This window comes from Primulina tabacum, chromosome 4, assembly GCF_025594145.1.
Source record: "Primulina tabacum isolate GXHZ01 chromosome 4, ASM2559414v2, whole genome shotgun sequence".
In the NCBI taxonomy this organism is placed as follows: Eukaryota; Viridiplantae; Streptophyta; class Magnoliopsida; order Lamiales; family Gesneriaceae; genus Primulina; species Primulina tabacum.
Window position 1 is genome coordinate 6645607 of NC_134553.1, and position 16340 is coordinate 6661946.

General features: G+C 36.9%; 1 protein-coding gene across 7 annotated transcripts; it reads right to left on the reverse strand.

Annotated features, from left to right (window-relative positions):
• Positions 1–1320: 1320 nt before the first annotated feature.
• On the reverse strand, positions 1321–15967 carry LOC142542844 (putative sodium/metabolite cotransporter BASS5, chloroplastic). 7 transcript variants are annotated; one of them, XM_075649691.1, is made up of 9 exons: positions 15806–15967; positions 4312–4359; positions 4115–4215; positions 3629–3759; positions 3211–3404; positions 2896–3148; positions 2549–2802; positions 2243–2325; positions 1321–2150 (listed from the first exon to the last, which is right to left on the reverse strand). In XM_075649691.1, exons 1-9 carry the CDS (start codon positions 15825–15827, stop codon positions 2076–2078), a joined length of 1161 nt encoding a protein of 386 aa, XP_075505806.1. In that variant the 5' UTR covers positions 15828–15967; the 3' UTR covers positions 1321–2075. The 7 variants fall into 7 exon arrangements, with proteins under 7 accessions (XP_075505806.1, XP_075505808.1, XP_075505807.1 ...); XM_075649692.1 differs by having other exon boundaries at positions 1323–2150; positions 4115–4206; XM_075649693.1 differs by lacking the exon at positions 3629–3759 and having other exon boundaries at positions 4115–4206; positions 4308–4359; positions 15806–15927.
• Positions 15968–16340: the final 373 nt, after the last annotated feature.

Here is a 16340-nt window from a genome sequence, read left to right on the forward strand (position 1 = left end):
TCCGTGTTAGATTTTCAACTAATTTGGTCTTCTGATATCATTAGAGATCTAACCATTTCTTCCGAATCGAAAAGAATTCGTTACTCAATTAAATGGATAGATAATTAGATATGAGAATTTTCGAATATAGTGATAAAAGTGGATTTTAAAGAATTTTTACTAATATTTGATCCGAACATGTGGTTGAATCAATATATATTTTAAAATCTAAATGAAAGATAATATGAAATAGATTTTATACTCAATTAAATAAATAGGTAATCAGGTATGATGATAGTAGCAGATCATAAAGATTCCTACTAGTGGAAAATAATTATAGATAATAATGTGATGTTTGGGTAGGATATGAATATTTAATCATCGACTAGTACATGGATGAAGATGAAATTAAATGTACGATGGAAATGTAGATGAATATAATAAATGAGATGAGATGATGACAGATGATATAAAATTCTATCCAAAATTGGCTCATTCTATCATAATTAAATATCAGTCATTTATCTTTCATTTTCGACGATTTGATATTTATTTTTCAATTCTAATTAATATTTTTCATTCAAGAAGTTATATAACATTCCATACTCTAGTGTCACGTAGAAAACATACAACTGCAATTAAAAAAAAATTAAAAAAAAATGGAATAAAACTTAAATTCGTTAACATAAAAGACGGAATAAAATTGCAAAAAAACATCCAATACCAAATTTACAATTTTACCTATTTAATTTGTACTCGAAATTTTAAATATTGGACAAAAGATATCTAGCTCGCAAGCTTGATAGATCCACGTTCATGTTAATTAGCATAGAACATGAAAATTGAAGCTCAACATTATTTTTTTAAAATAATTTTCATCGATTATTCTTGTACTTCGGTATTTTTCTTTGTTTTGGGGAACATTATTTTTTAGTTCAAGGCGTGACACGAAAATGTTTTCTGCCTTTATTACTATTTTTTTAACACGAAATCGACAAAATGAAGCACTTTTATTTAGTGTAGAATGTATTCGATGAACCGTGCGAAATTCCTCGTGTTTGGTCGAAAGCCATTATTATAACGAGAGAGTGTTTTGAAAAATCAAACAAATTTGGACCAAAAACATTAACAACCTTTGTCAAACTAACAATCATACAGTGTAACCTTGTGTTCGTAAAACATAATTAACTTTTCCTTGACTTTATTGAACACACAGAGACGATAACTACAATATTATACAACACATGAACGTTGGTATTCAAATGATAATCTTATTGCAACAACACAGGCCGTAAAGCAAAAAACATTCGATCTTCTCCGAATGATCCCTTGCTGTTTTAGAACATGCATTACAGTGTAAAAGTCCAGAAGTTCAGTCAATACACTTGATTGATCAGCCCACAGCCATCATAAAGAAAAAACTTTGTGTGTCTAGGTACAGCTAAAGCTTGGGTTGTCATTTGAGACAAAAACCTCAGTTCGAATCCTATACAGATTTAAGTAACTAAAGATATTCCTTTTCATCAAACCAGACCGTCGAAAATAAAGAACACATCGATCCGATTCAAATATGAAATGTAAAATCTTGGAACTTTTTAACTGAATGCTGCATTAGCTACACAATGTCAAGATACATAGGCCGGAAATAGGGGTTTGTGGAGAACATCAGTCTGCCCACTTTTCAATATGTATAAGCTAGAGTAAACATGGGAAATCTAGCTGCTTCATTCTCATCCTTGCTAGTCCTACCCTGTCTGATGAATAATGAGAGTTGTACACATGATTCTCTTTAATGTCAAAACAACAAAAAAAACTGTGAAGACAGTCGTTTGGCATTCAAATGAAGTAGGTAGAAGTTTTCAGATGAAGGAGTCGATTATTTCACAGTCTATCATCTCCAGAGGGCACTTGAATGAAAATGGCAGTTGTGATGACAAGGGCGAATCATGCTTCACTTCTCAAATCAAATCACCAATCCGAAACTAGGAAAAATAACTGACTGGCTTTCAAATATTTGCTCTCGATTCTTCAAGGAGATTGCTGTCGAACAAACTCAAAAAAACTTTACTTATTAATACACCAATAGCTACTTAACCTCAATTGACAGCAGTTTCTTTCCTTTGAGCCCACAGCATGACGAGAGAAAATCCCATTAGTGACATTATTACCGTCTGTAAATTGTAATACTACGAGTTAGCCCCAGAAAAATAATCAAACATCATTGTGATTGTCACACTCTGCTATAATGCATATATAGACTTACAGAAATAGCAGGAGGTATGCTGACAAAAGGATCTTGGAAAAATTTATTTGCAAGTACAAGGGCCAAAAGACTGCTCTGCATGCCTGTAAAAAGAAGAACGAAATCACTTAGAAGTTAGACAACATCGATACTGTTATTGGAAAGCAGTGATTGCTAATGCTATCCCATGTGACTGTTTATGAAGCGATCGAAACATGACACTTAAACTGATATATAGTCAAATGTTTATTTTGTTGCAGTCGCTGACAAACGGTTTTATAACTGTAATCCGGCATTGATTAAATGATATCGTGCGGATGAAATAACCTGTTTCAAAGGATAGTGTTCTTTGCAGAGCTTTTACATCTGGAGAATCATGGAAAACAAGACCAGTGAAAGCGAATCCGGAAATGAATGCTGATGCATGAAATGCAATCACCAGCAGCAACACAGACAGCCCATGAGGAGACATGATCGACACTACATTGATAGCAAGTGGAGCTCCGACACAAAGAGCAGTCACAAAAACAGAAAGTGGAGGCAAAAATGTCCGAATTGCACTACAAATTCGGGGAAAGAATCTGCAGATTAAAGTTTATTAAGGTAAGAAACAAAATAATGCTGCTGATATCGAAGTTGATTTCAAGTGATAGCATACACGAATAAGCATTTACCTATTCAAAATTAGGCCAGTCAGAATCGGGGTTATCACAATTTGCATGATGTTGGAAACCATCCCCTTCACATCAACAGGTAGTTTTTTGCCGATAAGCAATAAGGACAAGAACGGGGTAACAAAAACAGCAGTAGCAGTTGATAGAGATGTCATGACGATGCTAAATGGGGCCATTGGTGGATCTGTAAGAAAAGTGGCGTAGTTGGAGAGTTGTGCTCCACTCACACAAGAAGTCAACATGATCCCAGCGGCTGATCCATACAACATTTAGTTTTATCGTCAATTTATCCGAAATAAGGTGCAGGAAATTCACCTAAGGAGGTTGGAAGACCAAATGCAGTCATTGAGATTGTGCCAAAAAGATACCCGAGAAGGGGTTTCACAACAAACTGTCCGACATAGCCAGCAAGAATGGTTGTTGGTCTGCTGAATGCTTCAAGAAAATACTTCTCGCTCGAGTTAACCCCAACTGCAAACATCAAAAAGCCTAATGCTGGAGCATAATACCTGAACAATTTAAACATGTGATCAAAAGCACAAGTTAAATAGATACAGCATTTTGTCATTTCATAATGAATGCAAAACTCCTAAGCCCGAAATAAATAGTTTGCAATTGTTTTATAGAAACCACGTAAGACAGAAACAACTATTCTTTTAGTAAGCATGCAGTGAAAACATGCGGATGGCATTGTATGAGTAACCAAATTCAGTCAACGAAAGGTAGGAAAAACCTGTTCGTGAACCACTTGAATGAAGGTGGGAATATAAGAGCCAAAACCGTACTTGCGATAACCACTTGAGGCAAGAAAGAATTTGTTCCCCTTAAAATGGTTATTACTGAACCTTCTTTGTTACTAAGCAGCTGAAACAAGTTAAAAAGATTAAACGTAAGAAGATCTGTTGTCTATCGGGGTAGTCAGCCGGTTCATTTTACTTAGTTGATTAAGGATGAACAACATGTTTAAAATAACCCGAAACAAGCTCATAATTGACAAGGCAGTAATCATTCGTTGATTCATTATAGTCCACAAGAACTAACACCCTCGGGTTTCATTCTACGAATTTCATTAGATATCAAGATTCACAACGAACTCATCACGTCGTTAGTTAAGGGATGCAGGAGTAATAAAAACTTCTTCTGACGAGATGCCAATCAATTTGAGATATTATGCAGTAAACCCAACTACTTTTGTGCTAGAACTACGATCAAGTGGTACCTGAGGAGACTGCGATGAACAATTAGAAGACAATTCTGGTGATAAACTATCCGGCACACACTTTCCGACCAACAATGATCTAGAAATCCCACCTAAATCAACTAAATTAATTCAACACATGCAACCGCACAATTGTTTCGGCACAGTAAACATAATAGATCAATGAAGCTAATATTTTTAAAAAATATGTAACTAACTTAAACATCCACAGCCCGGATGAATTGGGGACCTCGATAGACATAACCCTGCAAAAGAACTGAAATTCAATAAATAAAACAACAACCTAGTGTTAGACTTAATTTTGTCGTGGAGATACTAGCACAAAACCAGTAGATGCTGGCTTAAGTATAAAACCAGTAGATATAAATAAGAGAAAATCAGAAATACTTGTACCGCGCTAAAACCAGCAGCATCACTTATCAAGTACTGCTTAATCTACTTAACAAGTGACTTCTTAGCTACAACCAGAACTAGAAGGAATACATAACTTGAAATTAACACTAGCAGAATTTTGTGTATCTCAAGTCTTTAAATATTACCGTTGATCTATTAACGTGATACTAGCATTTATTGCTTCATTAAATGCCATTAAATGTTGTACGGGAACATTTAAGATGGCTTACCATTTTTGGTATGAACTGAGACTGATTGCTTTAATATATTCTGCAGGGTCCATTTTCAGCAATAAAATTGAACCACTGAAAAGTCAGAAGATCCGTTCAGATTTTAGAACGTTGGATGAAGCCTATATATGGAGACGAAGGACTTTTCAAGAAAAGAAGTGAACGAATCTCAATCAGAAAAATATCATTCGAGCATCGCTAGAACTTTTAGCTATCTCAAAAGCTCAACACTGAAAGAGCAGCACACGCTTCATTGCATATATTTGATCACTTGAGATCATATTGTGCTAGCTATTTTCATTATCTCTTCTTTAGCTATTCACTTCATTATCTCATTAATAGAAGAATCTGTAACTGGAAAAGAGTCCTTTCGAGAACTTAAGATCATTCAAGTAGTTGAGTTGTAAAACTAAGAGTTTCAGTAGGCGAAAGGTAAGTTCTGTTGAAATGGGTGTGTACAACTGTTGTACTGTATTCACCAAAGTCTTTTAGTGATACTTTCTGGAAATAGAAGAAGGGGAGACGTAGAAGATTCATCTTCGAACTTCCAGAAACAAACCATGTGCCATCTACTGTTTTTCTGTTTCATTATTTTTCACCCACTAACCAACAGATCGTTTCCACACATTATCTTGTGATTTGCTGGTCTTTAAACTTGAACAAAAATATGCTAGTATATTTAACAGGATTCTAGCACATCATTATCGAAAATCGATTAAGTTTGCCGTTGAGTTTATTCAACCCCCCTTCTAAACTCAACCCGATCCTCAACAAGTGGTATCAGAGCAGGTTATTCTTGTTCTGAAAAATATTTAACAGACATGGCTCATTTCAGCAAAATTCCAATGTTCTCAAAAGAAGACTTTGATGACTGAAAAATCAGAATGCAAGCTCATCTTGCGGCTCAAGATGATGACATGTGGTATGTCATCACAAATGGTCCATTAAAGATCTTAAAGCTAAATCCAGCTGTTGCTATCACCGAAGGTGCACCTCAGATGTTGGAAAAACCAAGATATGAATGGACAAGTGAGGACAAGAAGAAAGCCAATCTTGACAACGTTGCAAAGGACATTCTGTACAAGACACTCGACAAAAATACCTTCAGCAAAATCAAAATGTGCCATACTGCAAAGAAAATCTGGGAAAAATTGATTCAGATCTGTGAAGGAAACAAAGAAACTAAGGAAAACAAACTGTCTGTAGCCATGCAGAAGTTTGAGAATATGAAAATGAAGGCTGGAGAAACTATGAATGAATTTGATGAACGCTTCAGCAGTCTTGTCAATGAACTCTCAGCCCTTGGGAAAGATTTTGGCAACAGAGAAATTGCATTAAAGGTAATGAGAGCCCTACCCAGAGAGTGGGACGTCAAAACGATGGCAATGAGAGCTTCTAGGGATCTAAACAAGTTAGAACTGCACTGACTTGTTCTCAGATCTGAAGGCATATGAGTTTGAACTTGAAGTTCGAAGTGGAGAAGAGCCCTTAGCAATTCCACCAACTAAAGCTCTCGTAGCTACTGTTAACTCTACTGCTACAGTTGCCTCAAGTTCATCTTCTGCTACCGCTATAGAAAGCACTTCTGAGAGAAGCGCTGAACAGATAAGCAATGACGCAATGTCATTATTTGTTAAGAAGTTTTCCAGATTCATGAGAAAGAATCACAGAACATTTCAAAGTCCTAACCGCAATTTCAAAAAGGAATCACCATCTGGTGATATGGCATGTTTTAACTGCGGAAAAGTTGGACACTTCATTGCTGACTGTCCAAAACCAAAGAAAGATGACCAGAAGAAGAAGGGTGTCAAACGAAATGATAAAAAGACCATAAGAGACATGAAGGCAATGATTGCAGAAGAAAGTAAGTCCAAATGGGCAGACTTCAAGTTCCGAATCTTCTGGTTCTGAAAGCCATTCAAGTGACAGTGATGAAGATGAGATCAAATGTCTGATGGCAAATACTGAATCAACCTCGACATCCGGAGAGGTATTTGACTTTGACTCTGATGAATTTACACGCACTGATTTAGTCAAAGCATTACACGACATGGTAGAAGAGTATTCAAGACTTTCTCAATCATTCGAGAAAGTTAAGATTGAAAATCAGAACTTAAGAGATCAGAACAGTAAGTTAACTTGCTTGCAAGTAAACAGCTGTAATGATTTACAAGTTGAGATGAGAATTAAAAACTGAGAATGAAAGAGTAAAAGAAGATTACCAGACGATGCTTTCTGAAAACCAGAAGTTATCGCTACTGGTGAATGCTTGGAACAAGTCCTCTATTTCACTCAAAAAGATGCAAGAGTTACAAAAACAATCTGGAGACAGGAGTGGTCTCGGATTTTGTAATGATGAAGGCACTTCTGAAACGAATACTAAGCCAAAACTGGATATGTGCAAAGGGAAGTACATTCATTTTGTGAAATCCAGTGTGGTACAGAAACCAGAAGTACCTACTGCTTCAATTGAAAGGAATGTAAATCAGATGAACAAAAGGATGCATTATGGTCTGGGTTATGTTGAACCTAAGGAAAGAGTTGACCAGAGTTCTGGATCCAGTAGAGGATTCAACTCAGGAAGACAACCTCCTATGAAGGTTAAAAACTATCAGTACTACAAGTCTAGACCTGTTCAGAAGAGATACAGGCCAGACAACAGAAACAGAAGGGAAGAACAACATTCTAAGATGCATAATGTTAGAAATAACAGACCCTTTGTTGCACACACCTCCATGGATACCCGAAGTACAAAGATTGTACAAATGTGGGTTCCAAAGGGGCTAATAAGGCTTGGACCCAAGTAGATTGGGTATCAGATACTAAAATTTATGTTTGCAGATACAGGTGAAGAAAGCCAAGATCAGTAGCTCAACATGGTATTTGGACAGTGGATGTTCCAGACACATGACTGGACAGAAGAGTCTACTATCAGAAATAGTGAGTTGTACTGGACCAGAGATAACATTTGGGGACAACTCAAAAGGTAAAACCGTGGGTAAGGGTAAGATTATCCATGGTAATATCACTGTTAAGGATGTGTTCCTAGTTGAAAATCTTTGTTATAACTTGATCAGTATTAGTCAATTATGTGATAATGGATTTTCAGTAGCATTCCAGAAGCACACTTGCACAGTTAAAAATGCTGATGACTCTACTGTTTTGACCGGAGTTAGAAATGGCAACACCTATAAAATCTCATGGAACATAGATCATATCAGTGCTCCTACATGTTTAGTTGCATCTCTAAGTGATAAACACTGGCTGTGGCACAAGAGATTGAATCATCTGAATTTCAAGTCTATCAACAATCTCAAAAAGCAGAACTTAGTCGACGGATTGCCAGACATAAAATTTGTTAAGAATCATGTATGTTCTGCATGTCAACTTGGTAAGCAAGTAAGATCTAGTTTCAAAAATAAAGGCAGCAAATCATCCTCAAGATGTTTAGAATTATTGCATATGGACTTATTTGGTCCAATTTCTATGATGAGCTTAGGAGGAATGAGATACACCCTTGTTGTTGTTGATGATTTCTCTAGATTTACTTGGGTAATCTTTCTTGCTGGAAAAGATCAAACCAGTAGCCTCCTGATCAAACTTCTGAAAAAGATTCAAAATGAGAAATCAGTCTCTGTCATTAGAATCAGAAGTGATCGAGGTACTGAATTTACTAACAAGGCTCTTGAGATATATCTAGACGAACAGGGCATTCATCATGAATATTCAGCTGCCAGGACGCCTCAACAAAATGGAGTAGATGAGAGGAGAAACAGAACACTTATAGAAGCTGCTAGAACAATGCTAGCAGATGCAGACATCTCTCAGCGCTTCTGGGCAGAAGCTATTAATACTGCTTGCTACACACAAAACATAACAATGATCAACAAGATGAATAATCAGACTCCTTACGAAATATGGACAGGGAGTAAACCGAATGTATCTTATTTTCACGTTTTTGGTTGTAGATGCTTTGTGCATAATAATAGTAAAAATCATTTAGCTGCATTCGATTTAAAATCTGACGCATGATTATTTCTTGGATATTTAGCAGTTAGTAAGGCATTTAGAATTTTCAATAATAAAACACTCAATGTTGAAGAATCTATTCATGTTGTCTTTGTTGAAGACAGCAGTGCTACCGAGATTACTAACATATCTAATCTCAGTAACAGGTTAGACAGGGTTCATCTGGAACTAGATAGTGAAGATGATGCAGAATCAAGCATCAAGGATGTTCAAAATCCAGAACCAGACACTCATATTCCAGAACCAGCAGCTGACATTCCAGAACCAGCAGCTGACACTCCAGAACCAGCAGCTGATATTCCAAAACAATCTACTGCTTTATATAAAGATAATCTAAATCCTTTTATCTGGAGAAAATATCGTCCTCCATCTTTGGTGATTGGAAATCCAGCAGCTCCGCTAAGGACCAGAAGACAGATGATGAAGGAATACATGCATGCTGCTTTTATTTCTCAAGATGAACCAAAGAAGATTGAAGAAGCTCTTCTGGATCCCAATTGGATAGAAGCTATGCAAGAAGAGCTGAATCAATTTGAGAGGAATAAAGTTTGGTTTCTAGTACCTAGACCATCTCACCAAGCTGTCATTGGAACCCGGTGGGTATTCAGAAAAAAACTAAATGAAGAAGGAATAGTTATCAGAAACAAAGCAAGATTGGTTGCACAAGGATTCAGACAAGAAGAAGGAATAGACTATGATGAAACTTTTGCACCAGTAGCTAGGCTCGAAGCTATCAGAATATTTTTAGCCTTTGCTGCTTTCAAAAATTTCAAAGTGTATCAGATGGATGTGAAGAGTGCGTTCCTCAATGATCTACTACAAGAGGAAGTCTATGTTGAACAGCCTCCAGGTTTTTCTGATCACCTATTACCGAATCATGTTTTTAAATTACACAAAGCATTGTATGGTCTGAAACAAGCACCTAGGGCTTGGTACGACACACTTTCACAATTCTTTATTAACCATGATTTCACCGTTGGTACCGTGGACAAGACTTTGTTTACCCTAGTAAAAAAATAAACACATATTATTAGTTCAAATTTATGTTGATGATATTATATTTGGGTCAACTAACCCCAAATTATGTGCAAAGTTTGCTAAGTTAATGCAGGAACAGTTCGAGATGAGCATGATGGGAGAATTAACATTTTTCTTAGGACTTCAAATTAAGCAACTTGATACTGGAATCTTCATCAATCAAGCTAAGTATACAAAGGAACTTCTGAAAAAGTTTGGGATGGAAGCATGCTCTGCTGCTTCCACTCCTATGAGCTCGTCTACCAAACTTGATAAAGATGAAGGGGGAACTCCAGTAGAGGTAACTCAGTATCGTGGTCTTATTGGCTCATTGTTATATCTTACTGCCAGTAGACCCGATATTATGTTTGTTGTTTGCATATGTGCTAGATTTCAATCTAATCCTAAACAATCACATTTCATTGCTGGTAAAAGAATTTTAAAATATCTGAAAGGTACTCAAAATGTAGGCCTCTAGTATCCCAAGGACTCATCGTTTAATCTTATTGGATACTCAGATGCTGATTATGCAGGATGTAAACTGGATAGGAAAAGCACAAGTGGTTTTTTTCAATTTCTTGGTGACAGGTTGATCTCCTGGTTTAGCAAAAAGCAGACTTCTATAGCCACGTCTACTGCAGAAGCAGATTATCTTGCTGCTGGAAGCTGTTGTTCTCAAATGCTTTGGATACAACAACAACTTAAAGACTATGGAGTTCAAGCCTCTCAATCAGCCTATACTTTGTGACAATACCAGTGCAATTGCTATATCGCATAATCCAGTACTCCATTCCAGAACGAAGCACATTGATATCAGACATCATTTCATTAGAGATCATGTACAAAAGAAGGATATTCGTCTGGAATACATTCCTACTGATCAGCAAGCAGCAGACATATTTACCAAACCACTTCCTGAGAATAAGTTTTCGTATATTTGTAATGTTCTCGGATTAATTGATTTATCATAACTACTGTTTATTATCTTCTGTTTTCACGTGTCTTCTGTTTCTTTATTCTAATCCAGTAGAAATATTCAGAAATAAGAACAACACAAGAGGTATGGAAAAACAAAATCTTTTATTCATATAATCAGATGCATTACATTACAAGGGGTACAATTGAAGATATCGGCAGAATGATTACACAGATTATCCTACTAAGCTTTTAAGTATCATCTATCCACCAACACTCTCTTATTGCATTAGAATGCTTATGGAAGGGAATGATGCTGCAGCCTAATCCTAATAAGAGCAAACAATATTTTTGATTGTTCAAATTACAACTCCAGGAGTTTGATCCAAGGATCATTATATAAAGAACGATATCTTCAAACATCTTCTTAGAAAACGCAGCAATTTGTCTTCTGAACATTCTTGCTTCTGCTTCTGGATCAGACTCTGCTTCTTCATTCACATTAGTTTTCATTTGATCTTATGTACGATTAACTTTGTTTAACTTGTGCAGGTATTTATAGTGGTATTCAAGGGAGATAAAGATCCTTGCGACTGTTCATTATCAACGGTTCAGATTGAAAGTTTGCCAAGAGTCGTTTGGTGTTTAATATCCTTTATTACTGCATTAATTGAGGGGGAACATTGTTATGACATTTATATTAGAAACTGATTTGTCTTTTCGATAAAATAGTGTATCTACCAGAAGTTGTCGAAGTGCTGCATTTGTTTCAGCACTTTACCTTCTTCCAGTAGATATTATCATAAAACAACAAATCAGCTTCTGTTCTTTCAGCAACCGCCTCGGACAGCCCGCAAATTTTTTGTTACTAAATCTTTTTAAAATTTGAAATGAGTAGAGTAACTGACACTCCTAGTTTCTCTCTCTACCAACCATAAACATATCGACACGTGTCCCTATGTTTACTGACGGCTGTACATTTCATTCTTTTTAATCGTTCATTTTTCTCTTTCATTGCACTTTACGAATTCAGATCATTACTTTGCATCTACTGCTTTCTTGCATCTACTGTTAATCTACCTCAAATCTTTTTCAACTCAGAAATGGCCGCAGCTTATACTTTGAATGCTTATCAGGTGAACTTTGCATCTGTTCTCACTATTAAGGATGAGAACCTCGTTAAGATGTTCAAATCCTTGGAAAAATCTGGACTTCGCAAATTCCTGGAATCGCCTGCTATTATCTACAAGTCCGCTCTTCTGGATTTCTACGCCAAAGCAGAAGTTGTCGAGGGAAAGATTAATTACACACAGGGAGATGCATCAATCTCCATTGATGCTGCATTTCTCGGTTCCACCTTCTTTCTACCGATTTCTGGACCTTATGAGCTTTCGGATATCACAAAGGAAGAGATGTCTACTGCTTTGACAAACTTTTCAACCACTGGAGAAGAGCTTTCACCTTCCTGCTTCAAGAAGCTATTGAAAATTGAGTACCAGGTACTCGCTGATATCGTGGAAAAAGCCTTGTTGGTCAAGGCTGGAACTTTCGACAAACTGACCAAAGAGAAGGTTCAAGTGATGGTGGCCATCACTTCAGAAAAGAAAATGGATTGGGGTCGCTTTCTGTTTCGAATTATGAAAGATATGATTATAAGGAAAGGTACTGGATTTGCTGTGCAAATCTGTAAAATGTTGAAAGATGCTGGTTTTTCCAGAACAACAGAAGAGGATGGCTCTTCGGTCACCATGACTGATGCTGATAGTGTGCTCGCCTTAAGGCCAAAGCCAACAGTTGGTGAGTTTGTGGCTATAAAGAAGGAAATTGGGGAATCTCAGGCAGAGGGACAGAAGAAAATCAAAAGAAAAAGAGTTGAGGTTGTGTCTGATTCTGACAAAACGGAATCAGAAGAATCAGCAGCACCCACTCAACAAGCTTCACTACCTCCCACCCCATCCAAGAAGAAGCCTTGCACCACCATCCGCATCAAGAAAACAGCAGCTCTTGCTGAATTAGATATGTTCCTCTTCGACAAGTTTTTCCACAAGCTGTCCCATCCACCAAAGCAAAAACCATTGAATCAGGACCTTCAACTGCTCAATTTTTCAGACCAACTTCTGGTGTGGTCATTAGAGAATCTGCTTACTGGTTCTTCTGCTTTCAAACCAATAGTCCCTGCTACTTCTGGAAAAGGGAAAGGCAAGATTACCGAGTTGTCTCAGTCACCGGTGGCCACATCAACCATTCAAACAGCAATCGATCTTCATCTGGAAGAAATTGATAATTCAACCAGAGAAGACATGAAATTTTTTAATGATTGACTCAAGGTAAGAGTCTACCATCCAATCATCTTTTTGAACACTCCCGGTGTTTTTGCTCAAACTGTGAAAAATGAGAAAAAGGTTTTTGCTGCTGCCAAGACAAAAAATGTGATAGAAGCCATCAATCGCCGAAACTACATTCGGGATCAAGTCAAACAACAGAATATGGACACTGTTCTGAAAACGTTGAAGTCGAATTTTGACTCTACTGGTCCTACTGCGTTTCATGATCAGAACGTCATTCAACTTTTGTCAGAGCAGCTGACAATTTTGTTGTCTGAGCAAATTGTTACCAAGGAGAAGGCTTTTTCTCAGCCTTCAAAATTTAGTGTCAATATCGTCCCCGCAATTTTGAAGACTCAGTCAGTTGAGGAACCGGCCAAAGCTTCTTCTGAATTCAATGTCTCTAGTACTCCTGCACCTCAAGTAGCTCCTACTCAATCATCCTCACTTATTTCTGTTCATGATCTGGCATCGGTTGATGAAGTGATCGAATCGATTGTGCAGACTCAAGCAGCACAGGATGACTCACTGCCAGTTATTACTACTTCTGTTGATCCTCCTCCAGTCCAATCCATTCCAGAATCTGCTACTGTCACTGCTACTACTTCTTCATCTCTTCCAGAGCTTAAACATTTTTCATAAGCTCATCAAGGTGAAATGGCAACTCTGTTGCCTACTTCACCTTCTGCTGTTGAGCCGAGAGCTATTACTGAACCTGCTGCTGATTTGCAACAACCAGAAACAAGGCCAACAGATCCAACTACTGCTTCAGAAGGTCCCTCTGCCGAACCAGAACCAGCATTTATCACTCAAGCAGAAGTTGCACCGTCTACTGCTCTTATTATTTCTTCTCAGCATTCTCCTGAACGCATCGCCAGAATGGAAGATATCAAGCAACGTGCTCTTGTTGAATCTCCTTCACCTTCTGAGACCTCTGCTCTTGAACATGCCATGGAAACTCTTCAAAGAGGACTTCATAATCTATCTGAGATTATCAAACATCTCTCTTATGGACACAGTGAGCATAGCCGGTCACGTCAAATCTAGTCAAGAACGTATATCAAAAGAAGTCGCAAACACCAGTGACTCTTTGACGAGATTTTCTATCTAATTCAGTTTGTTCAAGAAGAATATTTTCCACAATCAAGGTCTCATTTTGATTGGTCAAAGTGATCTCATCAAGACCGTTTCTGATCATCACTCCTCAATTTCAGCAGTTTCTACCAAAGTCGAAGCCTTGGATTCGAAGCTGGAACTCCTTGATACCAAGATTGAATCTCAATTTCAATCTCTTACAAATATGTCAGACAGAGTTTCGAGCCAAGCACCATACTTGGAAATGCTGAATGCAGGAATCCAAACCCTCACAGGCCGAGTTGATGATCTAATCACTCAATTTAAGGATAGTGATGCCAAAAAAGGGGAAGACAATAGATTTGGAGATAGAACTGGAGCAAGTAGCAGCAGACCTCATTCTTCTGGAAGAGATCAAGATCCAGATGAAGCTATTTTCAGAGATATTGGAACAAATTAGTTTTATTTTCTTGTCTTGATTTTCTGGATACTAATTGCTTTTATCTGCTTCTCAATCTGTTCTACTAACGTTTTAAGGAATATCTAGGTTTTGGCATCACCACAAAGGGGGAAATTGTTAGACTTAATTTTGTTGTGGAGATGCTAGTACAAAACCAGTAGATATAAATAAGCAGAAAACCAGAAGCACTTGTACCGCGCTAAAACCAGTAGCAGCACTTATCAAGTACTGCTTAATTTACTTAACAAGTGACTTCTTAGCTAAAACCAGAACTAGAAGGAATACATAACTCGAAATTAACACTAGCAGAATTTTGTGTATCTCAAGTCTTTAAATATTACCGTTGATCTATTAACGTGATACTAGCATTTATTGCTTCATTAAATGCCATTAAATGTTGTACGAGAACATTTAAGACGGCTTACCATTTTTGGTATGAACTGAGACTGATTGCTTTAATGTATTCTGCAGGGTCCATTTTCAGCAGTAAAACTGAACCACTAAAAAGTCAAAAGAGCCGTTCAGATTTTAGAACGTTGGATGAAGCCTATATATGGAGACGAAGGACTTTTCAAGAAAAGAAGTGAACGAATCTCAATCAGAAAAATATCATTCGAGCATCGCTAGAACTTTCAGCTATCTCAAAAGCTCAACATTGAAAGAGCAGCACACGCTTCATTGCATACATTTGATCACTTGAGATCATATTGTGCTAGCTATTTTCATTATCTCTTCTTAAGCTATTCACTTCATTATCTCATTAATAGAAGAATCTGTAACTGGAAAAGAGTCCTTTCGAGAACTTAAGATCATTCAAGTAGTTGAGTTGTAAAACTAAGAGTTTCAGTAGGCGAAGGGTAAGTCCTGTTGAAGTGGGTGTGTACAACTACTGTACTGTATTCACCAAAAGTCTTTTAGTGATACCTTCTGGAAACAGAAGAAGGGGAGACGTAGAAGATTCATCTTCGAACTTCCAGAAACAAATCATGTACCATCTACTGTTTTTCTGTTTCATTATTTTTCACCCACTAACCAACAGATCGTTTCCGCACATTATCTTGTGATCTGCTGGTCTTTAAACTTGAACAAAAATCTGCTAGTATCTTTAACAGGATTCTAGCACATCATTATCGAAAATCGATTAAGTTTGCCGTTGAGTTTATTCAACCCCCTTCTAAACTCAACCCGATCCTCAACAACTAGTAATCAATTCTCTTCATAAAAGCGAGAAATCAAACAAGAAAAAGACCTGAAAGTTGGGAGTAAATCATCGGGGTAGAAGAAGCGGGAATCTTTGTGTGTCTGATCCTGACCCGGATAGTATCGAAGGAATAGAGGGCGTGGAAATGGTGATGCAGAAGCTTGATGTTGGCGCTCACTTTGGTGGAGGTTTCTCTCTCGAGAATGCAGAGTGAAAAAGTCGAATTAACGGCAATGATGTGTATATATATGTGTGTTTGTATATATAATTAATTTTTATAATAAAACATAAATATTTTTAAAAATGTAAAATGCATTGTATTAAATGTTATTATACAAATTATATAATCAATTTTTTCTATAAGATATGAAAATTGACAAAAACTTGTGTGAGACGTTTTTACTGATCGTATTTTTTTAGACAGATATCTTATTTGGGTCATTTATGAAAAAATATTAATTTTTATGCTAAGAGTATTACTTTTTATTGTGAATATTGGTAGGATTGACTCATCTCACATATAAAGATTCGTGAGAACGTCTCACAAGAGACCTACTCATGAAAATTTAGGTTAATTATAAAT